This window comes from Pygocentrus nattereri, chromosome 20 (genome assembly GCF_015220715.1).
Source record: "Pygocentrus nattereri isolate fPygNat1 chromosome 20, fPygNat1.pri, whole genome shotgun sequence".
Lineage (NCBI taxonomy): Eukaryota > Metazoa > Chordata > Actinopteri > Characiformes > Serrasalmidae > Pygocentrus > Pygocentrus nattereri.
This window is the reverse complement of record NC_051230.1, coordinates 24,648,030-24,674,567: the sequence shown is the minus strand read 5'-3', so window position 1 is coordinate 24,674,567 and position 26,538 is coordinate 24,648,030. Positions and strand designations below refer to the sequence as shown.

Genomic DNA, 26,538 nt, shown 5'->3' with positions numbered 1-26,538 from the left:
ACCAAACCTGAAGTACAAAACCTGGTTGTAATCTTAGACTCTGAGTTCTTTTTATCCTGCATGTAAGCAGTCATGAAAGTAGCTTTTTATTATTTGAGAAATATTGCAAAGGTTTGGCCTTTTCTATTGGCAACGCAGAGAAACCTTTCCATGCATTTGTTACAAGCAATTGGTTTTCGTAATGCCCTTCTTACTGCAAGACAACAGTCCATTCTCTACGTTTTATACAAAATCGGAGCACAGATCTTAAAAAACAAAAAGAGAGATCATGTCACTCCCATTTTGAAAGAAATGCACTGGTATAAATCTAAAATATCTCTTCTGCCAGCTTAATAATCATTGTAGGTTCTTGTGCAAAACAAGCAGTTGTCTTCATGTTGCCTGGTCTTATTATCATCTGTCTAGCTGAACATGGCCAAAGATAGTGAAACCGTACTGGAAGGCTTTGAGGAAGGACCGCTCAAATTCCATCCAACCTACAAGTTTGATGTGGGGACAAACACATATGACACCAGGTACAGTTGAATTTAAACTACTTCTCCTAACATAGAAAGCCCTGCATGGCCTAGCTCCTAAATAACTGAGCTTCTCCATCCCTGAGCTTCACTACTCACACTCTCAGTCTAGCACTGCATGCTTGGCTCTTTGACTCTTGTCCTTACTTTCTTCCATCAAAGCCCAGCTTAAAACATTTATGTTTACACAACACTTTCACGCTCCTTTTCTCCCTCCACAATGGGCATAAGATAAATGCTTTTATTGATTGTTGTCATATTGTTGTATGTACTTTGGCTTACAGGGATAGAGAAAGGCAGTGTATCAAATCAAACATATTATTATTATTATTATAGTTGGGGAAAGGTTTAATAATTTAGTAGTTGTGTATTTACTGTACTGTGTAAAAGCCAGAGATCACCTTTTATATGCATTTAATTTCCAGTGAAAATGGCCATTACTTATGTATATGTATAGATTTCCTCAAATAATAAATTTACTTTGTGAATGTGCATATGATATGACGTGTTTCAAGTTGAATGTGTTGCCTAAATTAGGATGAATTCACATGCAACTGTATTGAATTAACACTGACAGTGTTGAAGTAACACCTAGTGTGTTACTTTATTTACTTTATAAGTCCAGAGGGAAACTAAAAATAAACACTGTTTACTGTAAACTGGGGATTTTTCCATGAATGCAACTGGCCCTAACCTTAATAACCCCATATATCTATCTTTTAACTCTTAGCCAGTTTGTGTGTAGTTTTCTTTAGAGATTACTTGACCATGTGAACAATTTGCAACAGTGTCACAATATGTCAGTGGGTGTACCTTAAATAGCCAATCCACCAATTATAAAAATGTCTGGATATGTTTGGGCATATAGTGTATCTTTAAAGAAATATTGTGTAGGATTAGAAGATTTGGAGACCTCTCTGGTGGATATATGTAATTGCATGCAACATGTGGAAAAATGTTTAATACCATTGCTTGTGCTTTGCAGTGGATGAATGTGACTTTTGTGAGTGCATTGAAAGAATATTTAAAGATAACTCAAAATCTTCTTCAGCATAACGATGATGTTGAGTTGGTGCCTAAATATAGAGCTACTTTTTGAGCCTGTGCATGTGACGTTAATACGTGACAAGACAAATTAAGATGATAATGCTACTTATTTCAGTTTTAGCAACAGATATTACATAGTAATGCTTTAAGACCAGGGCTGGGCGATTTGATAATTATTGTTATCCTGATAAATTATGTCACAGTATGCCTTTCTGAGTAAATCATGATATCGTCAGTACATCTACAACTGTGTGTTTTATTACAAACAGAACATTAGTCCAGGTTAATTAATGCAGTGTGTGAAATCTTAATTAAAAATCTTTTGGAAGTATTTTTTAAATGTGGCAACACTGGTTCTTTTTGTCCGTATTTGCCCAAACCTGTTTAAGGCTAATAAAATCTGTAGCAGCCTATCCTTACCTAGAAGTGATCAACCCAAACACTGTGGAAGTATGAGTCCTGAAAACTACATGCCAGACATTCATTTTATTTAAAGAAGACTGTTGCTATGGAGTTTTATTCCTGCCTCTTCTTCACTGAGCGCTGCAGAGTGGCTAATTAAAACCTTTTTATTTTTATTTTTTATTCTACTGTTCTACTGAACACATTTTCTGTTAAGTCTATAATTTATCCCTTATTTGTGTATGTGTATTTTCTTAGTGGGAAGAAGCGAAAGCCGGCATGGACTGACCGTATTCTCTGGCGTTTGAGGCCAATGGCACCTGCTAGCAACAACATGTCCAAGCGCAGCTCTCTTTCAGGTCTGACCAGTGGTACCCGAGTGAGCCAGCACTTTTACCGTAGCCACATGGAATACACCGTCAGTGACCACAAGCCAGTTTCCTCTATTTTCACCCTGCAGGTGAGCACACGGTAGCTGAATTTCATAGGAAAATTGAGGAAGTTCATGTCAGAACTGTGTAGCAGTATAATCCTTAACATGCAATGGTCTCCACAGTTCCCGTACAAGGTGGATATCCCTTTAGTGACAATTATCGTAGAGGATGAGTGGAGAGAAGTAACTGACGCCGTTGCCAAATTCAAGGTCACACCCAACTTCTCCCGAAGTTCATGGGATTGGATTGGTCTTTACAAGGTACATCTACATCCACAATGTTAGAATTTTAGTACACATTAAGAATGTTTTTATTATGTTTAAATGAGAGATGTTCCATCAGGAATTAATGACTGGTAATTAGGAATACAACATAAGTAATGTAAGATTCGACAGCTGCCGTTTAAGTAATATGGTTTTCCAGGTTGGATTCAAACATCACAAAGATTATGTGGGTTATACTTGGGCTAAGCAGGAAGAATCAGATTACCTGCGACAGGAGCACCAAGTAAGACCTGTCAGTTTTTTACCCAACAAACAACATACATACTTGTTTATTCTCCATGTACTTTTAGTAGAAAACGTAGCTGCATCAATATTTGATTGAGTTCCATTTGTTCACTTTTCTAGGTTACCTTTGCAGAGGAGGAGTTGCCAAAAGAATCTGGGGACTTCATCCTGGGTTATTATAGCAACAACATGAGCTCTATCGTGGGTGTTACTGAGCCATTCCAGGTAACTGCTGTTAATCAAAGTGAGATTTCTAACACAAGCCCTAATTCCATTACTTTACAGAAATACTTCAATGATTTATTTAAGATTTATTTTGCAAATATGGAAAGGAAGATGAGAAAACCTCTAGTCAAGGCAGCGTGATTAGATGCAGATCAGGGGCACATTTAGCTTTGACATTAACATCTATTAGTTACTAAAAAAGCTTTTGAGAAAATTAGCAATGTGGTGTACCACGAATATAGGAAAGAGCGGGATACGAGGTAAAACAAGATCAAATATAAATGAGATTTGTATATAATAAGTATTAATCAGGTATAATTAAAATGAGGTTTTGGTCATCTTGTTTGTTTTCTCATAGCAATGTCACCTATGATTTTTGACAGCAACCAGAAAGATATTTCAGAGATTCACCTAAAAGACCCTGAAAACTAACTTTATGGTATAGGGATCACAAATTCATATGCATATTATTTTATTCACCCTTTTTGTGGCTGTAATATACCATTTTGATGTACAGAAACACCTGACAGTGAGAGCTGGCCAAGGTAAAGTGTAGCCCCCACACAGCTGAGTCATGCACTGTTATAACTAAGATCCCTAAAGTATAAAAAACATAAATTCAATTCATACTTTAGGGATCTTAATTATAACAGTAAAAATAAAAATATGAAAGTATAAATAAAATAAATCATATATACTCAGATGGCCTTTGGCTAAATTGTATAACACCTCCAAAGCTCCTCACTCTTTTCATTTTCCTGCAGATTCAACTGCCCTCCACCAGTGAAGCTGGCCTCAGTCCCTCAGACAGTTCAGATTTTACCTCCGAGGATGAAATCAAGCAGGCAGATTCGCGCGACTCCAGCCCTGTGCGAAATAAGAAGGGTAGCAGCAACAGCAGCAGGAGCCATACACCTACTGAAGGGCAGATGGAAAGTTCCAGCAATCCCCGCTCCAGAGACACCTCGCCACATTCCTCCTCTGGCAGAAAGGGTTGCAGCACCCCCAAAAGGAACGATTCCTCTGATGGTGCAAACTCAGGGAAGAACACCGACAAGCCCTAGATAAGCACACTGTTGAGAACGATGGATTGTATATACAAAGCAGAAGCTGAAGGATTCTCTTGGGAGTTCTGTAATGTCTTTGTGCATTTGCTTTAGTGTGAAGTCGTTCATTAAGTGGAGATGTTGTCTTGTGTGTTGCAGTGGTGCAGGGCAGACATAGGCCTATAGTGAGCAGCTCCCTCTATGACAGTTAAGAGGGTGGGCTGAGTTATTGTCCGTGCCTGTTTCGCAGTAACCTGAAGTCATACCATACATACATTTTTAGTTTTCTCTCCTTTTCCTGTATTTCAGCATGTTAAATGGTTCAATTCTGGGACAGTTAGAAGTAGCACAGCAAGAGGTACACAAGCACATCAGAGAGATTTCATGAAAAATACTACAAATTGGTTGGTTTATGACAATTTGTATTCATTAATTGCATCTAGCATCTACTATGATATGTGCTGAATACATCAGAGTCTTTGCCAAGGCTCTGAGAAACTGCCAGGTTTTAATTTGTAGATCAGCCAACCAGACTGACTGCACAAATGAGAGTAGAGCTTTGGATCCTCCACCGCTTACAAATCCTATTTGCCTGTGCAGAAGTACACTGGGATTTCAACAAGGCATGGTTCTTGTATTTACAATGTGGTCGGTCTTTTTTACCAGTGTGGTGAGTAAATGGAGGTAGATTTGAACATTTCTGTGTGTATATGTGTGTAAAGATAGCAAGATATTTATTCCCTTATTTGAATTACACCTGAGCAGGTCATTCCATTGCACATTTAAACATATTTTACATTTCCACACAGCTAAGACATTATTCTATAATAAGACTTTAACAGATAAGAATATTATTAAGTGAATTATTCTTAAGTCTTAAACACAATCTTGTCATGACCTTGACTGTACAGGTTTAATCATGTAATTAGTTATTTGCAAGGTTACTGCTGTGCTGTGATACAGTGTTCTTGTTACAGTAGATGTCCTCTAAAAGACCTTGCCTGAAAACTCTGAAGTCACGTTCTTCCCCATTTTTTTGCTAATCCAAAGTAATTAGAAATGTTATGGCATGTGCCAATCCAAGGAAATGAGCAGTCATTCACTTTTTGCCAGCTATTATTAGTGGTTTAGTTTGATATTGAAGGCAGGTCTTATGAGACAACAGAAGAAAGAAGATTTTCAGGGCTTTGGAAGAACAGAAACGGTAATGATCAATGAAATTACAGGGCTAAAACTCTAAATGATCATCCCTCACAAGTGAAACTTGAAAATACTCAATTTCAAAGGTGTAGAAGGACGTTCCGTCAAAGTTTTTGTGGCTAGATTTGAGCTTTAGTCTGTATCCAAAAGTACTGCGTCTCTACTGTAATTGTGGTAGGAATCCTAGGGCATTCTATATTGTCTAGAGTTTTCTAGGATTTGTCCTCTGTGGTCTCTTCTCTTCTCTTCTCTTCTCTTCTCTTCTCTTCTCTTCTCTTCTCTTCTCTTCTCTTCTCTTCTCTTCTCTTCTCTTCACTTCTCTTCTCTTCTCTTCTCTTCTCTTCTCTTCTCTCCCCTTGTCCTTTCTCTCTTTGTAGTATTCACAATGCTGTCTCCAGTAGCAATATGTCGGAGTAGTAACTAGTGAATCTCAGTGCACCATTTTGGACGTTTTGTGCCATGACTACTTAGCTTTTTGACACAGTGTGCTGTCTCACTGTACTGTGATGGTGAGATAGAGTGTCTGTATTTGATTATGTACACGTGTTTGCATGGCCATATGTCATGATATGGTGATATATTGTGCTGTCAAACTCCTTTTAATACTGATGTGGGAATTGATGTTGGAAAATTTGATTAAGGTCAGATAAAATGAAGAGAATTAAGGTGCTTTATGTAGTGTTATTTATTTTTGCCTTTTTAAGTCACTGTCATACTGTCATATTGAAAAGCAACATAAGCAAAGCCATTTTGAGAGATCTTCACCACTAGAGAAATAATTGTGTGCAAAGGTTTGGGCAGCTCTATTGCAAAGGCATTTGTCAGATTTGCTGGAATTTCATTGCAATTTTCAGGCATGTTGTTCAATAACACAACAAATTGCAGGTATTTAGCACAATCCTCAGACCAACAATTCACTTTCCACTGGGACTGTTTTTTCAAATTACCTTAAGAGGCTTATTTCCCACATCCATATTAGGATAACTCAGGACGTCTGCAATATATCGCAACTCTCAGCACAGGATTCTGTTCCACAAAAGGGCACACAAAAGTAATAGGCATGCTTTTTTGTTACTCTATTGTTATCTTTCTAGCATATGGAAATAGCCCTAAACATACATTTCTGCAGTATAAAAACTATTGCAGTTCATGACTGATATTTGTTTTCATCTTGGTCAGGTCTTTAGACAGAATCACTGGTCTAGTAGACAAAATGTCTTGGATTAAAAAGTAATTTTGAAATATAAAAAATATGGATATAATCATACCTTAGGCACCAAACAAAATGTAGGGATGAAAAACAGATATTAACAAGGGCACCTCTTGCTTTAACTGTTTTTATATTTGGAGTGTCTTCAGAACTGGACCTGTTTTTTGAGATTGAAAACCAGCAGCTGATTTCCAGGAAATGAAGACAGTGGAAACATGGCCTACTTCTGAATCTGATTAGATGAACATCTCAAATGTTTTGTTTGTACATGACAAAATGATATACTCTAGCAGGGTTACTAAATTCAGTAACAAAGCGATATGACTGAAAAGCATTTCATGACCAAACACAGACTTAGTCTAACTTAACATATTGCCATTACATTGATTAATTTGGTGGTGAAGATTGCATAAGGATTATGGCTACATATGCATATGGAAAAATATCTACAGAATCCCATCACTGAAACACGCTGGATAGTCGTACTGTAGGAAAGAGCATTTATTTAAACCAGGGGTGCCCACTCCTGGTCTTGGAGATCTACACTGTAACACCTAAAATAATGAAGGCTTTTGGGGGCGTGTGTTGTATTTGAACTTTCCAGGATGGTAGATCTCAGGAACAAGGATAATCCCCCTGATTTAAACAGTGTCAGAGTGTCAGTTTCTGGTTTCCAATTGCAGGAAAATAGGAAGCCAAATCCAGTTCAGAAAAAATCTGCCTTTAATATTATGGTGTATTGAATTTATGTTTTAGTGCTTTATACAATGTTCTAAGGAAAGAATATAATATTCATGCATATTGGTAAGGAATGTTATTGTTGAAATAATGTAGAGATTCTTAATGGAAATTATGTGTATATGAAGTAGATGTAAAGAATAGATGACAATCAATGCCAAAAAACAGAGGATATTATATGTATAAGATGTGCATTAATTTATTTTTTCATTGCAGTATATTTACTGTATGTAAAATGTCATTCTGCTGGCCAGTGTATTGATGGCATTATGAAGAGGATTGCTTTTATTTGAATTGTTCTCTTTTAAATATTCCTTCTTTGAATTGATATGTTATGCATTTCCTTAAATTCACAGCTTAAATCAGTATCATTCTCATCTTCAATCTTTACAGTTCTTTATGTTCACCTCATTTTACATTTTACAAGTTGTATAATTTACTGTAGTTTATAGTTTCACATATTCATTTGATAAACTTTTGAAAGCTATCTTGTGAAGGGAGCCATCTGGCCATTGCTGTCCAAACATTATTGTCCAAGAGAAAATAAATCCCTGTCAAAGTTGAAAAGTAACATTCTGGTCTTGGCAGTTTCACTTTATAAAATGTAAACATGCATAAAATGTACACAGCAAGGTTTGACCTCAGTTTCATCAGCATTTCCACGATAAAATCTGGATGCGGTACAGTTGCACACAGTGCAGGTACTCATTGCAAATGACTACTGCTGAATAGTGCTTAAAATCCCCAAAAGCTTACACAAAAAACAGAAATGACTTGAAAAAATTCACAAATATGTCCAAGTAAGTTATGATGCTAAATACCTCAAGTTGTATATCTCAAGATGATTTCCTCAAACAAGGTAAATTAATTGAACCAGGTTTAGAATAAGAAGATATAATGTGAACTTCTTATTCTAAACATAAACTTATCATAATGCATTAAAAAGTGTCTTTCCATAAAACACTAAGCAAGGGATGTGGGAATGTGGGAGTGCAGAAAAAGTTCATGTCAATTTATATGTTTTGTTGATTGTTTAATTGAAAATAAATTAACACATTCTCTGCAGGAAAAACCTTAAAAATAGCATTTTCTGTAAATTTTAGTGCACGATTTACTTTGCCTGAGTTTAACATTTTAGAAAAAAGAAAACAATATAAAAATGTGCCATGACTTCTGCACAGACCACAATGTGATGCTTTTTTTCTAATGTAAGGTATCTTCAGCAAATGAACTGTAGTTGTGCATTGAAATTTGCAAAAGTATGTTGTCTGTAAAGGATGTGTTGACATATTTTCACTTAGAACATCAACAAAACATTTCATTTGAGTACTCAAAGTTTTGCATACATTCCGTACTTAAAGTTTTGCATAGAAATGTACACTATGTTTAATATATATATTCAAACCGAATCTCTTTATAATAGCATGGTATATATCATTATTATATATTAGTATATCATTTCTTATTTAAACTTTTTACCATTTATTATACAGAAATTAACAGTGAATACACCCTATAATCATATTTGATCAAAATAATGTATTCTTCAGGCACCATATTAAAAAATATATACATACCGCATGTAAAAGTACTTCTGGACATTCAAATGCAATTTTGCATATTTTTAAATGCATATTTAGCTGCAAAATATTTGTCATGCAGTAACAAGAGGGTCACACATTGCTGTAAAGACTGCATTACAACAAGAATATGCATATTACATATTATATATAATTTAATGAAATGGCATGCTAACAATAGTGAAGCCAATGTGACTCAGCAAAAAAAAATACTAATTTCTTTAATATTTATAATATTTTTAGATTGTTGTTATCAGTACTATTTCCATTACTTATGAGTGTCACCTTAACTGTCTTTGATAGTCTCTTAAAGATACATCATGGGGAAATTAGAAAAAGACTCCACCCAGGCCAAACATCTGGCTACAAAGCAGTAATGAAAATGATGGCTTCAAATACATTAAATATTTAAATAATATGTTCACATTTTTTCATTTTAGGTGTGTGTATTTAGGTCACACTATGTGCATTTATCACAATCTGAATTGTTCTTTGCCATTTTATACACTTTACAATCATCAATCCATTTGAATGTGGCGAAGTACCACCACTGATGCCCACTAGAGGGACACAGCAGAAAAAAAATACATAAAATCTTCTCACTGCTAGCACTACACAGGGTGCATTTTCCCCCTCATGTGTGTCACATTATGAAAGACTTGACAGTTAACTAATGAGTGGAATGAGGAGTGTTAAAGCAGAAGAAAGATTCCTTCACTGTGAGTTAACCTTTTACACCAATATCTGGCCTAGATTTTTCATTAACTACTGACATGACTGAAAGTTATATATTAAGGAGCCGCTACATCAGAAGTTACCTTTAAGCATGTTATTTATGTAACAGGCGCCTTAAGTGACCTTACTTTGCTTTGTGGTGGGCCAAAGAACAACTGCCAAGCCTGTACAATTAATCCCATTTGTACTCATCAACTACTGGCACACCCACTGCAGCTAACGGAGATACCAGTTCTGGGGTTATTTACTATTCTCTCTTTTGGCAAGTAGACGTTATAAGTAAAAAGACTGTAGTGCCTAAAGTATTTAGCTTTTAATAAAACCTGATGAAAAGCTATAAACCTTTCTTTTGTTTATTTGTTGTCCAGCTGTAGAATACATTACTACAAAGGTCAAGTAAAATTTAAGCTGGATGTCAAAAACAGCTGTAATATGACTTTGTAATTTTCTTGCACATTACAAAGACGTTAATGTCCCCAATACACTTTGTCATTGTTGTAAAAAGTACTCAAAAATCATACTTGAGTTTGAAGTTTCTCAAACAAACAGCACTTAATTGAAAACAAAAAATGTTCAAGTACTCAAGTATTAACCATGTAAGTACATTTTAATCTCAAATACGATATTAAACAAACAAGCAGGAGTTTCCTTTTAAAACCCATACAGTTATAAACATTAAAAATATGAATGTACATGCTTTTGCACAAAAAAAGTTTTGAAACTGTTTTTCAGTTTTCAGAACTACTTTTCAGAAAAGTATTTCAGTGTGCAAATTTTCTCTCTGACTGATGATTTAGCAGATGCTGTTACACCAAATAGAGCCTGACAAATGCATTTTGAATATTTCTCAATTTTTCCTTAAACATTCTGTGCTTTCAGGGACAAACACCAGATCTCTCTCGGACAAATAATGCTAACTATAACAAGTAACTTGGAGTCTCAGGAAGAATGGATCAGAATACACTGATTTTGAAAATTGCAACCATTTTAAATGTTCATGTGAAGTGTAAATGCCTCATATATCTCTGTAGCCTCTGTAGCCTCTGTAGCCCCCGAACAACAATCCCCCCCCCAAAAAAAAGTGGCCATTCTGCCAGCGGAATAAAACTGATTCTGTCTTTGATTCTTTTAATCCAGTAACAAAAATTATCTCTGCAACTCTGCTAGACTGGTGGCTCCTAGTTGCACAACAAACCATACACAACTGCCACAACTGATTCACTGCTAACCAACAAAGATAAAAATCCACTTAGCTTCAAGTTCTATAAATCATGCACAGTTCCATTGAAATATATTCCAACAATGTTATTAAAAATTGGCATAATCTAAAGCAACTGAACTAATCACAAAGCACAAATGAACAGGCATGGACTAGACCACTGATAAGGCACGTAGTGGTGGGATTTGGCTGTTGAGATTTTTTGCTGACAGTGTGCTTTGCTTTGCGCTGCCAACTTCCTGGTCCCACGTAAGCAAGGACTTACTTGATCATCCTGCACATTATGTAATACACAAGCCAGGACTTGATGATTATACTGCATATTGTATAATAGAAATTCATTAGAGTCATTATGACAATATCATATGGCTGGCCTTTCACTTGACTCAAGGCTCTACACTCTGAAGTGTTAAAAGTGGTTAATTAGTGGTATGATGGAACTACAGTATGTCTGGAAATCAATGTTATGTAACACTGTAATTACGTAATAGTGGTTGTTGGGGAGATTTATTAGAAAAACAATACTATCCTGCTTTTCATTACTACTATGGGAAAGATGAGGTGTGTTTTTGTAAGTGCACTGGCATGTGTATGTTTGGTGCCTTTCTGATGCAATACTTGGCTGCAGTTGGGAGGTGTGGCATTAGTACAATTGCGTTAGAGACTCATGCCCAAAATGTGCTGTCTCACTGTGACATTGTAGACGACTTAATTTTGCATTCAATAATTTTAGCTAATAAAATTCAAGTTTCTCTGTGTGTGTGTTTAGATGGCCACCGAGCATGGTTATACTGCTTTCTCAGCATACCAGCACTAAAATACAACATATGCTGGTTTTGCCGGTGATCATCCTATTTGTTTAAATTGCTGCTATTGACCAGCATCCAAAACACAGCATTTTCTATATATATATATATATATATATATATATACCACACATAGTATTATACAAGGATGGTACTGTAGAATGATATTCTCTTTTTACTGGCATTACTGACTTACTAGCCTATTAGCCTAGTGCTCCCACAAAAACTATTTAGACAGTTCTTTTCAGACCACAGCTACTTCAGTACCCTATCATAACCAAATATGGTGCCACTGTTTAAGAGTGATGACACAAGAGCTCCAAAATAGCAGGCCTGCCATATAAGTCTTGTAACTGAACATTTTCTTTAAATTTTATTATTTTAAACACTGTTTGAAAAGGCAAGCTTCCCTTAAAATTTACATTTTTACATTTACAGCATTTAGCAGACGCTCTTATCCAGAGCGACTTACAAGAATTGCTTTGCCTATCTAGAGAAAGTATCTTTGCTAGTTACCAATCGGTTAGTGAAAAAGACAGTCCTGAGCTCAGATACTGCTCGATACAAAAGTCAGTGTAGATACTCAGAAAAAAGGAATAGAGTTGAGCATAGAACTCTGTGCCATGCAGTGCCATGCAATACAATACAATACAATAAACAGTGCATTCAACAATAAAGTAAACTACAAAACACAGTGCAATACAATAAAATATGATATACAAGTGGCGCACAATATATTGCAAACAATACTTATTTTAATGCTCATTTAAGTGCTGCGTAAAGAGATGAGTCTTCAGCCTGTGTTTGAAGACAGCAAGAGACTCTGCTGTTTGGACAGCCAGGGGGAGTTCATTCCACCACTTGGGTGGCAGTACAGAGAACATTAACATTACATACATGTATCATGATGAATGAATAGAATGAATACATGAGGTTCTGTTACAGCTACAGTTGTTTTAAGCTTACTTTTCTGCATATGTGTATGGAAGGGGCCCCACATCATCTTTACAGCACATCAAGCACCAGAGGGAATTCATGACCTTCTCTTTGCAAATGTCATAATCCTACATGAGTAAGGGTCTGAGCTGGGGGGAAGCCAAGGTTGACTGAATGGCAGTCATCATGTGCTTTATGTGTATACAGGCTACTGATAAAGAGAGAGAGATTATATTTGGCAGTGGTATCTTGCCATGGCTGCTGTATGCCGTCTATGAATGCAACATCACTCCATTTGCAGATGCTTTATCAGAGTTAACAGAAGTATAATAGGATGGGAAAAGGGCTATAATTTCCTTGGCTCTGCTATCTTGATTTTTAGAGGCTATGCTAAAGAGAGAAGCAGATGTACAGCAGCAATCTACCTGAGTCCAAACCACTCTGGGAAAATAGATAAGGAACAAAGCTTTAGGGCTGCAAATGTTATTTCTTACATAACTGCATTACGTTTTTCACAGAATGTTCCTACAAGGCTAGTTTACAGTGGAGCTAGATTTTTCTAATTTAATCAAAAGTACTAGTCATTGACATAAAGTCATTTAACAAAGGGCAGATCACACCTGAAATGGAAACACTGTTTACTCATGTTCTACACTTTAGTACAGAAACTGTTTCAGGGCCTAACCAATTACACTGTCTGCTCTGAGGTCAAATGCACCATTAGACCAAGCCATGTCCAAATGTACCAGTGAACATGCATTAGAAAAACAGTGCATTATCTTTGCTTGGTTCAAATGTGCAAATCCAATCATTTGTGCACCAATAAACTGCAGCAAACACCAGCACCTTTGCAGCCTGCCGAATGGCTTTGATTAATCTTTATTTCCATACACGAATATTGCTATTTAAAAAGGACCCCGAAAAGGAATCAAAAGATTATCAGTCAATGTCATCAGTATATCATTATGTTGTAAGCATTTATAAGCATGGTGCTAAAAAAATCCCTACTTATAAAGTGTTAAACTGTAGTTGTGTCCATTATGTAATTGCCTGTTTTTGGTTATAAACTGTGAAGGTGCTGACGATGATTTAAGCTTTTCCAGATGTTTATGGAATGCGCTAATCTTTATTTTTTTGATCATTTTAAGTAATCAAAATTATTTGCAATCAAATGCTCTATTTTCACGACGTCCAACAGGACCTTTACGTCATCACAGACACGTGGTCTCACACGGTCCCGCCCCCAGGAATGTCGACCCCCGCCTTTCGCGCGCTGCCGGCGCGTGACGCTGCGAGCCAGAATAAAAGGGGCGGACTGAGTGAATCGCTTTGAGACCTGGACCGGCGCACGAGTCAGCACCAAGGGAAAAAGCCGCAAATATGATGAACGGACAGATGAACGGTTTTCACAACGCTCTCATTGATGAAGACTGCTTTCTGTTCACCTCAGAGTCCGTGGGAGAGGGACATCCAGGTAAAAGACGTTTTTGACGATGTTCAGAAGGCGAGCGAAGCGGTACAGTAGTTATAGGGGTGGGAGAACCACGTGTTACAGTGAGAGACACACGTCTTAAATACAGAAGTCTCTAGTTTCTTGTTTTTTAAAGCTTTGTTTATATCCAGATAACTATAAATGTGCGTTTTATGTGTACTTCCTTTAAAAAAAAAAACAGTTACATAAATGGAAAATTGAAAGAAACCGTATGGCTAAAGCCAGGACGCTTAGTTCATGCTCAACACGAAAAGAAAAATCACACGGTAAGACTACAAACCACTTTTGCTAGTATTAAAAGCTTTGATAGTATCATTATTTAATAGTGTAGTCTATATAAAGTGTTTTTGTCGCAGTACAAAATGGGATTGCCATAAACGTCTGGATCGCACAGCGCGGGCTAAGTCTATGGCCTACAGTCTGCCAGCCAAGGTGAAGGGCACGAGTACCGCAAGAGAGATGAAACACATCAGCACCTATTTTTCTTCTCTACTGTCTCAGTTTACAGTCGTGTTTCACTCTGTGGTGGCCATACATATACGAGAGACTGACGTCTCCGTAGAAAATAAAATAGGTTTTGAAACGGGCCAGGACAGCACAACACAGTTGGAACGTCTTAATGTGTCTATTGTATGGTGTGTGGACGTTATGTATGACCTGAAACGCCATCATACATTCGTTAATTTTGTTTATAATTTTGGCCGTTCAGCCATAAATGAATAAAAATAAGAACGATGATTATGTTGATTTACATGGTTGCTATTAATTGTGGTGCCTATTACATCAATCAAGGTATTAGAATGAAAGGTTTTGTAGTTCTGCACACTGTAGGTCTTTTTTGCAGATCTGCACACTGACATTAATTTTGTTTTATATTTAACAGACAAGATATGTGACCAAATTAGTGATGCTGTGCTCGACGCCCATCTTAAGCAAGACCCAGATGCCAAAGTAGCATGTGGTAAAGATAAACTTTTGAAGCACTTCTGTTTATCTTAAAGCCATTCATATGTTCTTGCTGTTCATGCACACACATTTTCCCCTCCAGAAACAGTAGCCAAGACTGGAATGATCCTACTGGCAGGGGAAGTGACATCTCGTGCCACTGTGGACTATCAGAAGGTCGTCCGTGACACTATCAAACACATTGGTTATGATGACTCCACAAAAGGTTGGTGTGTCGACACGTATTAATATACGAGAAAAAAATTCTGAGCTCTCTCTAGCTGTCATTTATGCTGTTGTACTACTTTAGCCATGTTTGCTTTATGAAAGAATAGTAACATGCAAAAATGAACATGATTTACCACTGAGCTTTTAGACTGTATGGTAGGCTCTGCAGGGCTTGGTCAGCTAATGTAGTAGCCAGCTGTTCATGCATAAAACCAGTGACTTAATATCTTATAAACTCCTAGGATTCGATTACAAGACCTGCAATGTGTTGGTGGCTTTGGAGCAGCAGTCTCCAGACATTGCCCAAGGGGTGCACTTGGACCGCAATGAAGAGGATGTTGGGGCAGGGGACCAGGTAATTCATTGCTTTTCAATATGTATCTCAATTTTTAGTTTTCCTAAGGTTTGCTAGAAAGTGCAAACACCAACAAAACAGTACCGGTAAAAATAGGTAAAAGATGAATATGATTAAGCCAAGACTGTTTTCTGTACCTCAGGGTCTGATGTTTGGCTATGCCACTGATGAGACAGAAGAGTGCATGCCCCTCACTATCATCCTCGCCCACAAGCTCAATGCCAAGATGGCAGAACTGCGCCGTAATGGTGTTCTACCATGGCTCCGGCCGGACTCCAAGACCCAGGTAAGCTCAGCTCTTGGCTTTTTTACCAGAAGAATATTCTATCCACACAGTTTTTTGGCAATGTTACCTGTTGTCTTATCACTGGAAACAACTGCAGAGAGGGAAAATGAAATGTGATCTGTGGAAGCATATTTTTGTTACCCCTTTCATTACAAGCAATGTCTATGTATTGGTAGCAATGAGTCTCTTTTTTGCCTGCTCATCCACTCAGGTGACTGTGCAATACAGACAAGACCGTGGCGCAATGCTGCCAGTGCGTGTCCACACAATAGTGATCTCGGTGCAGCATGATGAGGACATTTGCCTGGATGAAATGCGTGATGCACTGAAGGAGAAGGTGGTCAAAGCTGTGGTCCCATGTGTCTACTTGGACGATGACACCATCTACCATCTGCAGCCCAGTGGCCGTTTTGTGATTGGGGGACCTCAGGTATTCAAATAATATTTTCTGAATTTGGCTGATCAAGGTTTGGTGATTCAATTTTTTTCATCCATTACAAAAATTTGTGCTTTCTTGCAAAATAGATGCATCTGTACTCCATTTAACATTAAAAAAAAAAAAAGATTTTTATCAAATTATCTCCTGACCATAATCATTGTGTGTTTTCATGCTAACTGCTACAAATTCACCTGACAGTTAATTAGTTATTATCCAGAACAAAAACGCATTCATAACACACATGTAACAGAAGTAAATGTACAAATAATGATTAAGCATCTTGACATAATTCCCTCTTTTACAGAAATAACCATAGTTCTTTTATGTGCTATTAAATTTGCCCAATATATTTTTTTACATCTATATTTTTTGACATCCTTATAAATTTAAGAGGGTAATAACTTTCTCTCTGCTTGCAGGGTGATGCTGGCTTAACAGGTCGCAAGATCATTGTCGACACTTATGGAGGCTGGGGTGCCCACGGTGGAGGAGCTTTCTCTGGTAAAGACTACACTAAAGTAGACCGATCCGCTGCCTATGCTGCCCGTTGGGTGGCTAAGTCTCTAGTCAAAGCCGAGCTGTGTAGGCGTGTCCTTGTGCAGGTGAGAATTGACTGGTAAACACACTGTGGTAATCTTATTTAGTGTTATTCAGAATAATGAAGCATTGACAATTATTTATTGTGAATAGTGGGTGTATAAATACACAGGCTATTCAAGGTGTTATTTTAGGCATAATTGATAACCGAATTTCCTGTTAAAATATTTTGCAGGTATCCTATGCCATTGGAGTGGCACATCCTCTGTCTATCTCCATCTTCCATTATGGCACATCCCAAAAGAGTGAGAGGGAACTGCTAGACATTGTCAAAAAGAACTTTGACCTCCGTCCAGGAGTCATTGTGAGGTAAAACGTTTTGGATTGCAAGACTACCCAACCTCATGTCTACACTCTCCTGCCTTCAGTTCTTTCCATTCTAGCTGAATCTCAAAAGGCTGTTTACTGTCTATACGGAGCCTATAATACGATAGTTAATAGTTTGTACAACTTGCATAGCACACTGTTAAATACCTGCCATTTTGGATTCAGCCTCTCTGCCTCGTCTCCTTTGGTTAGTTTTCACAGTCTGAATTTAACTTCTTTTAATATGTAGTGGCATATGTAATGGTGTCTCCTGCTGCTTTGCTGGTTTGGTGCACTTTACCTTCTCTTCTCCTCTGGCCATCTAAATATTCTTGGGCCTCCACACTTAATGAGTTCAGATATAAAAAATAAGTGCATTTAAATATGAATTAATTTATGTGTATATAAAAGTTAATCTGAATTTATTTATTTATATAAACTGGGAAGAAATTTTAGATCTTCAATTCTAAACAAGGGTGATAATTTAAATTAGTGGTAACTGGTTAGCAATGCACCTGGCCCTTTTTGTTTGGTAAATGGTTGGGTTGTGTTTTAAGGGATGTGTACTTAATGGCTAAAGCTTGCTAGTTAGTGATTGTTGTTAGAGTTGCTATCTACTTCAAGCTGTTGCTTCGCCTCTTCAGTGAAAGGGTAAGTAGCCTCTCTGCTTCCTGGCTGGCTGTGATTTGTGCTTCACATATAGTCAGTGCGGTGATTATTGTGTGTATCTTTCTTGTCTTTGACGGTTGCTAAATACACTGGCCTGTGTGTTCCAGGGACCTGCAGCTGAAGAAGCCCAATTATCAGAGGACAGCCGCCTATGGCCACTTTGGCCGTGACTCCTTCTCTTGGGAGATTCCCAAAAAGCTGCAATACTAAACCGGTGTTAAACTTTTTTCCCTAGGCCTGCTGACGTAGCCTACAGAGAAGTCTGCATGGCTCAAAGGGAGGAAAAGTTAAGCCAGATTTATTCGCACAGTCATTGCCTTTTGATCTTTTTCAGGCAGATTTTAACTAGCCACTAAAAATCGCAAGGCAAATTTCTGCTGAAGGCTAGATCTTAAAACACTAGATTATTTTTTTTAGCAATGACCTCTTTGGTCACTTGATTTCCTAAATGAATTAATGACATGATACATATACAAATGCACTCAGCACGCATACAACTTGACAAAACCAAACATGAAGTCATTTTACTTCTTACTCTGTACAACAGGGTTACAAACTGGTATCAAAACCTTTGCATTATTTATTTGTGCTCCTACACTTTACATGTGTACTTAAAGAGGCTGTGCTCTCTAGAGCAGCTATTTCCGAAGGCGGCATTTTAGTTTGTAACTCTTCCAGTGGTCTTTGGTGGTTCCAAAGTGTACTACAGAAAAACTTTGGGTGCCAGCCACAAGGAGGCCACTGGCAAGAGGTATGGTAAGAGGTATGTAGTGCCGTTTTGAGTTAATGGTGCCTATTCTCTCTATGGCTTTCACTGGCATTTCTGGTTAATTTTTTCTTTATACTAACCCCAGAAAGATTGCAAATTTTGGCTGGTGTTGTACAGAGAAACCAGCTTTGTTTACATGCAGTCTCTCTCTCTTTCTCTCTCTCTCTCTCTCTCTTGTTTCTGAGTACATTTATTTTATTTCACTCTTTTGTTATATTATTTTGTTTATTTTTAACAATAAAATATTTTTCATTCTTCCAAATTTGCTCCAATTGTCTTATTTATCAGAACATTAAAGCATACAAAGGTATCAGATTAACCTTCTGACATTTTTGAATGTATTTTTTATGAGTACAATGCAGTTACCTCCATATTCAGATTAACTAGTTTCCAACAGCCAATGGATTTACTTAAATTGTTAATCATGTGATCCGTCTTTAAAACATTCTGTTGGTTTGAAAAGATAAAAACATCCATGAAGCATATATTATAGGTGAGATTTGGGTCATCGCTTATTAGATTGTGTCAAGAATGAAATCTTGACAAATTATAAGCCAGGGGACTAATTATTAGGACAGTATTAGCTAGAATGAGATAACCCTATAAAACAGCAGTGTGAAAGATTACAAAATGGCAAGATATATTCCAATATTAATAACAGGAAAATCTACTTTCCTGCTTCAATTTTGTATATTGATCACTATATATTCAGCATGGGTGTGGTCATTTACTTTCTAACCAGCAAATCAGGGCTCTCTTTGGAGGAATGAGATGTAAGATGCGATTTGCAGAGTCAGCAGTTAATACTATTTATCACTGGGCATGTTGAGAAGATATGAGGCCAATCTGATTATTGCACTCAGGCCTCGCCTGACAACTAAGGTCATCTCTGCCAAGCCAGTGTGGCTCTTCTATTAATATAAATCAGTTCTGTGTTGTTTTTTTCTGTGCAGTACTGATACTATTTTGCATTAATATCTAAAGTGTTTTTTAGAATTCATTTTTTTCTTCAAAATTTCAGGTTTTTCTAAATCTCTGAAAGTATTTTTGTGACTTTTGATGTGAAATGGTGCATAGACTTACCCCACTTTCTTTATGACAGACATGACTGGGACTAGTGTTGTTATGAAGTCACAATTCAAGAATTAATGAATTCTCCAAAGTGTCTTAAGTTCAACAAAATGTGCTTATGGGAAGGGGGCAAGTGTTGATGTATGATCACTGTTGCAATCTGTCTACAGGAATAGTTCCTAGATAACTAACTAACTAAATAAATAAATAATAATAATAACCAAGACATCTGACCTCAAATATATTTGGTTATATGCTTTCTAACCAGTTATAATGTACTAGGTGTGAAATGAGCTGCCATAACATTAGCTACATTAGCCTTATAGCTCTGGTGCAAAGAAGCAGCCCAGCATTTGGTGTACAGAAAAAACTACATTTCATCAAAATATTTCTTTAAGAAAATGATGTGTCCTGATATGTCCTTCTACTTTGACTACCTACTTCCAAGTGGACATACTTTATAAATGAAGCAAACATAATTGAAATATATATTTACGCTATATATATTAACTTTAGCACAACACAGATCAGAGCTTATTTCGGTCATTACAGGGAATGCTTGATACGTACGCTTGATACGTAATGTTCATGAACGTTAACATAGCAGCAAGCCATCTTTAGACTCTGATCTTCAGCAGTGCAGTTTGACTCTGAACATCATAAGATCAGAACCATATTTAGACTCTGCTCTTCAGCAGTACAGTTAGACTCTGACACTGTACCACCACATATAATGTATGAGATCAAATATCTACTGAACAGGATCAGGGCCATTAATTGCTGAACCCAGCAGCGTTCCAATGGCATTCCTCTGTGTGTATCTGTTGCTTGTATTTTTAACTTGCATCATACAGCCATGTGTACAGTAGTAAGCTGTAATCCAGTAAGGTGTAGTACATAGTTGGTTACATAACAAATTGTTATTAACCCCTTGAACCTCTTGCTCTTGTTTTTTGTTCCGTGACTGCTAGTGTCAGTTTAAATACTAAACTATATTATTTACATTAAACTATTTTTTCATTAAATTTACATAGCTAATCAGTTCCTATGAGACAATAATCGTGCTTGTTCCAAAATTTAGACTGGTTACCAGCTAATTGACATATTACATCAGCAGTCTGTTAAAGAAATACGATATTTGTTGATTGATTGAGGTATATATGACATACTTGACGTAGCATATTTTTTCTAATATATTTATTTATACTAATTTATTAGTATAGTATAGTATGAATGACTATGCCTCTTACACAATCCTCAAAAGCATCATTCAGCAATTGCTCAAGTTATTAGCAGTGGTCCCTTGGTATTAAAGTGAAGGTATTAGTGTTGGTATTGATATTGAAGACAATGTAAATGATACCAAGCTTTAGTAACTACTATGAAACAAATATATATGTTATGTAGTTATTTAAGAACTTAAAACATGGCTTTACATATAGACCCTTGGGATTTAAGGGTCATATTTTTATTTCCAACTGTGGAAACAGTTTAAATAAAAATACCATAATGTTATTTCTATATGCACTTCCATATGAAGTGACAGAGCTGCATGATGTTATGTAACATAACCCCACCCCACTCTGCAACACACTTTTTGCTGACCTTGACAATCAGCTCTATTTGGAGTGTTCACATGCTGCTCAATGTTGCATCATGCACATGGCTAATGTGCAGGACTGAAAAGAGCTGAATATTTACTTTGAGCCAACAGGAAATGAACTAAAGCTCTAATGATTTGTTTAAACATTGGAACAGCAAATATTTAATTGTTTACAACCATATGTCAAATTCATAGACAAACATAACAGACTAAAAAGTGAACTGAATCACTTTAGTATCATATGCACTTTAAATATTTATTACTACTAAGAATAAAAGTCTGTTTTTATTGGCCTGAACTAGACTGTACCTTATGTAGGGGAAAATCTATATGAGTACACTGTAACTCCAAACTGTATGCTTTTTATATAGATATTGCTAACTGAGAGCCACTCTAGGTGTGTCTTTTCATGTATCTTGCTTGTAGCCAAAAGCAGAGAGAAAGAAGACACTATGTGTTGCACTCTAAGACTGCTCTAATCAACTAGACGAAGCATCCACATCTGCAAGTACATGACCTTCTAATTTACCTTAGACACAACAGATCTCACAAATGTACATTTTAGCTGACTACCTGCTTTCTTTTCTCTGTATCACAAAGCTACCCATAACTCTATCTCAGGTCTCAGTAAATGTGTGCTATGTCACACAAACATAGGCAAGATCATTTAATGGCATGCATCATGGAAAAAAGCAAATTTTTATGCTTTCGAAATAAAACAGTTTGATGTACTATTGATACAGTTAAGCAGTTAAACTGCAAAAACAACCCTTACTGAATTGTCATCACCACAAACATGTTTACACGTGACCAACTATTTAGCCTAAAGAAAGTTAGCTGTCCATTCAAATAGAAGCGAGTGTCATGTTACGCAGACAGTCTGTGGCTATAAGCTACTGTCCTGGAGTACACACATCACTGCAGTCTTCTAAAGATTCACATATCTTTAGAACACTTCCAGACACACACACTGACAAGGGTTCTATAGAACACTGTGCTCAGTAGAAGTGAACTGAGCACCACTACAACTCTTTACTATGACTTCATAGGACACTGTAAACTGCTCCAGTGTACCATCCCACCTCTGTTCTATTTGTTCATTTGTTCTCGAGTGTGCAATCTATAATCTACAACCCCAATTCCAATGAAGTTGGGACATTGTGTAAAACATAAATAAAAATAGAATACGATGATTCGCAAATCCTTTTCAACCTATATTCAATTGAATACACTACAAAGACAAGATATTTAATGTTCAAACTGATAAACTTTATTGTTTTTTTGCAAATATTCACTCATTTTGAATTTGATGCCTGCAACACGTTCCAAAGAAGTTGGGACAGGGGCGTGTTTGCCACTGTGTTACATCACCTTTCCTTTTAACAACACTCAATAAGTGTTTGGGAACTGAGGACACTAATTGTTGAAGCTTTGTAGATGGAATTCTTTCTCATTCTTGCTTGATGTACAACTTTGGTTGTAGTTGTAGTTTAGTAGTGTCCATTGTTGTATTTTGAGCTTCATAATGCGCCACACATTTTCAATGGGAGAAAGGTCTGGACTCCAGACAGGCCAGTCTAGTACCCGTACTCTTTTACTATGAAGCCACGCTGTTGTAACACGTGTCTTGGCATTGTCTTGCTGAAATAAGCAGGGACGTCTCTGAAAAGATTCCTCCAGATTCTCTGAATCTTTTGATGATATTATGGACTGTAGATGATGAAATCCCTACATTCCTTGCAATTGCACATTGAGAAACGTTGTTCTTAAACTGTTGGACTATTTGCTCACACAGTTGTTCACAAAGTGGTGAACCTCGCCCCATCCTTGCTTGTGAATGACTGAGCCTTTCAGGGATGCTCCCTTTATACCCAATCATGACACTCACCTGTTTCCAATTAACCTGTTCACCTGTGGAATGTTCCAAACAGGTGTTTTTTGAGTATTCCCCAACTTTCCCAGTCTTTTGTTGCCCCTGTCCCAACTTCTTTGGAATGTGTTGCAGGCATCAAATTCAAAATGAGTGAATATTTGCAAAAAACAATAAAGTTTATACATTTGAACATGAAATATCTTGTCTTTGTAGTGTATTCAATTGAATATTGGTTGAAAAGGATTTGCAAATCATTGTATTCTGTTTTTATTTGTGTTTTGTAAAACGTCCCAACTTCACTGGAATTGGGGTTGTATATTCTGTGCAATAATTCTTAAGATAGGCAATAACATATGACTCTATAAGCTATCCACGGAATGTGCAATAACTAACTGCTACCTCACTTGTCTACTGTTTGTTTAGAATATTACTGCTGTCGGAAGAAAACCTTCTATCTCCAAAATGCTAACTTTACAGCAGAGGGAAAAAACTTTTTTTACTTTTAATGTAAGTCTATGGAACCAGACTTTTTGGCCAGACATTTTGGGCTGTTTCCTTTGGTCCATTCATCACGAAACTTACAGACAATGTAAAGGACCACATATTTTTTCAAATTGTGCCAAAAACTAAAAAAACAACAAAAATGGAGGTACGAGGTTTTCTTCTGACAACAGCGATATATAGTTTTATAGTCCTTTTTCTTTATATTTAAGATTTTTTATACTTTTTTCCTTAAATCTGCACTTTATATATTTTAGCCTTATGTTTAATTGTTTTGTATGTAAAAAGTGCCGTTGGATTGCTGCTCAATTTCGTTGTACACTGTGCAATGACAATAAAGGCATCTTATCTTATCTTATCTTATCTGAAAGGAGAGGCTAGTATTTATTCCTACATTCCTGATGATCTTGTTCTGTATTTAACAGTTCCACATTTCAGGCCACAAAGCACAACACATGACAGCTACACAGAACAGAGCTAGTTTATGTACATTTATTAATCTTAAGGGCACAGTAATAAAAAAATACTCCTAGGAAAAAGGGATAAAAAGGGTGGAAAATGGTCATATAAACATTATTTGCATTTTTGATATATAAAACCACACACATGTACTGATATATAAAAAATATAATTTTGGCCTTTTAATACTCACCATGCTGACAACTCACTCCTCCTTTTTAAGTTGCATGTGAAGAACTAAACAGAACATTTGCTTTCATATGGATTACTAATACAAATCCCTCCATTTGTGTAATAACTGGATACAGCTCTCATCTAGGCTATTTATTATGGATTAAATACATTTCCACCTTAAACTTTTTTTTTAATTCTACCTTTTTTCTTTCTTTCTTACATTTTCTTCTCTCAAGCTGGTGGTGGATACCGTTTTTAATACTGGTTGCATGTTGACCTTTGAATTAATTTTGTCCTAACGAATAGTCTCCTAGAAACTGAATAGTATGCTAGAATGCATTTAAAGAGTCCAATGCCTCATTTTAAACACGTTTTTGCTTTTGCTTTATGTGAATTTAGTAATATTAATGAAGCACTGTTTTGATATCACTCTTGCTGAGACATCAGTTCTTAATATTTGGTGGAATACAATGAAATTCTGTAACCGCAAAGACTTAAAGCTGCACTTTTGCATCATTTTCCCAATATTTTGCCAGTCTACCAAAAGTACATACGAGAAAAATAATTTAGTAGTAAAACCAGTGTTTGGGTTTATGAGGAAACTGAGGAAAATACAGGGCTCAAAATCCTGAGGATTCAGTACACAGTAGGGCACTGACATAAGAATCAAGACCTTATCTGAACCTGTACTATCAGGTGTGTTTTTTTTCTTAAAAGCCATGCTCAGCACCAGTGGTTAGCATGCCTTTCACTTGGCAGAGCTTTGGGGAGGTGTAGCATTTTGTGGGAATACTTTAAGAGAAGGGTACATGTTATATAATAGTAGTGTTTTTGGAATGGTTGTGTGTGTGTAGCAGAGCTGAGTAGTGTGCCTCCATAGTGTTTGAATTTTAGATAAGAGTGTTAATATACAATATATAAGAGTACTGTGATAATTAAATGTTCCTATTATTCATAAATGAAATGTTGTGCTTTGGCCATTAGTATTTGTTCCTTAGTCATGACAAGAGAAACATCTCTAAGAAGCTTTCAAATCCCCTACAATAACCCATTTGGTGTACAGGGAATCGATACCTTGATCCGCAGTTATCAAAGTTCAATCAAGAGAATGAGAGAAAGGGGCCTCGGTTTCACGGTTCTCAGCCTCCTGACCTGTATGCTAATTGACTTAGGAAGTAGAAAAGCCTCAGTTAAAGTCTCAAGGACCACCATGCACATGGTAGGGTGTGTGACTGTGTGAAAAATGTCAGACCAGGGTTTTGTACGTCCAATCAGAGGGCTGAGATACTATGTAGGTGGAGCTTAGTTGCATGGGAATATGAGAATGTGAGCTTTCGTTCGCTCCCACTGTGAGGATTACATGAGGAGGAGATAAAACAGGGGGTGGGGGGTGAGTTGAATCACAGATTAACAATCGCACAGTGTCGCAAAGCGCCATAAAAGAATATTTTAATACGTCGCATTTCAGGCTTTCTAGTTTGAGTCCTGCGATGTCTTGAATAGGTCGTGCTTACCTGACTTAACGAAACGCGAACTACTACAGACCTGACTGGACTCACTAGCTAACTACCACAGCCAGAGTCAGTCAGCAGCAGATCACTAAAACGTGCACAACACGGAGCAGCTAGGACCGTGATTGAGAAGCACTGTGTATTCCTAAGAACAATTCTGAGTCTGATTAATTAAAAGCAGTAAATGCTGCCCCCTGGAGTACGACCTCCATACTGTTTCTATGCAACAATACTTATCACTAGACAGGATTTATTAAGCTTAGGATTCACAACTGTGAAGCTCTAAATGTGTGCAGAGATCAAGACTTCACAAATACTTAAATTTCTATCAAATAGACAGATCATCTCCCCTTTAAAAGGATCTCACTGGCGTACCTAGTGCCATGGAGGTGGGCTTGTTTTCTCCCTAAGGTGACAGTACAAGAATCTTAGCTACGCAATATAACATAGGTGTATGCCTAGGTGATCTGAAGTCCTTAAGTATTGTACAGCAATCATATGGAGATTAGGCAAAAGGTAAAGGCAACATAAAATGTCGAAGCAAGTCTACCACCAGCCAATCTCGCACTTTGTACTGGTCTCTGTAACTGTGCTAGATAGACGAAACAGCATTCCTCCAAAGGATACTGACTCAGCTGGTGTTTTGATGACGGTGGTG

General features: G+C 36.9%; 2 protein-coding genes across 2 annotated transcripts in view; both read left to right on the top strand.

The window, feature by feature from the left end:
• inpp5jb (inositol polyphosphate-5-phosphatase Jb) overlaps positions 1–7,897 on the top strand; it is a 36,112-nt gene extending 28,215 nt beyond the window's left edge. The window contains exons 8-13 of the mRNA XM_017716301.2: positions 406–515; positions 2,223–2,424; positions 2,521–2,658; positions 2,822–2,905; positions 3,028–3,132; positions 3,897–7,897. Of these exons, the coding sequence (XP_017571790.1) occupies positions 406–515; positions 2,223–2,424; positions 2,521–2,658; positions 2,822–2,905; positions 3,028–3,132; positions 3,897–4,196 (939 nt within the window). The 3' untranslated portion in view covers positions 4,197–7,897. The remainder of the gene's footprint in view (positions 1–405; positions 516–2,222; positions 2,425–2,520; positions 2,659–2,821; positions 2,906–3,027; positions 3,133–3,896) is intronic.
• Positions 7,898–13,914: 6,017 nt separating this feature from the next.
• On the top strand, positions 13,915–18,921 carry mat2ab (methionine adenosyltransferase II, alpha b). Its single transcript, XM_017716310.2, has 9 exons — positions 13,915–14,076; positions 14,978–15,055; positions 15,143–15,265; positions 15,510–15,622; positions 15,765–15,908; positions 16,120–16,338; positions 16,767–16,949; positions 17,120–17,253; positions 18,027–18,921. Exons 1-9 carry the CDS (start codon positions 13,983–13,985, stop codon positions 18,127–18,129), a joined length of 1,191 nt encoding a protein of 396 aa, XP_017571799.1. The 5' UTR covers positions 13,915–13,982; the 3' UTR covers positions 18,130–18,921.
• The last annotated feature ends 7,617 nt before the right edge of the window (positions 18,922–26,538 follow it).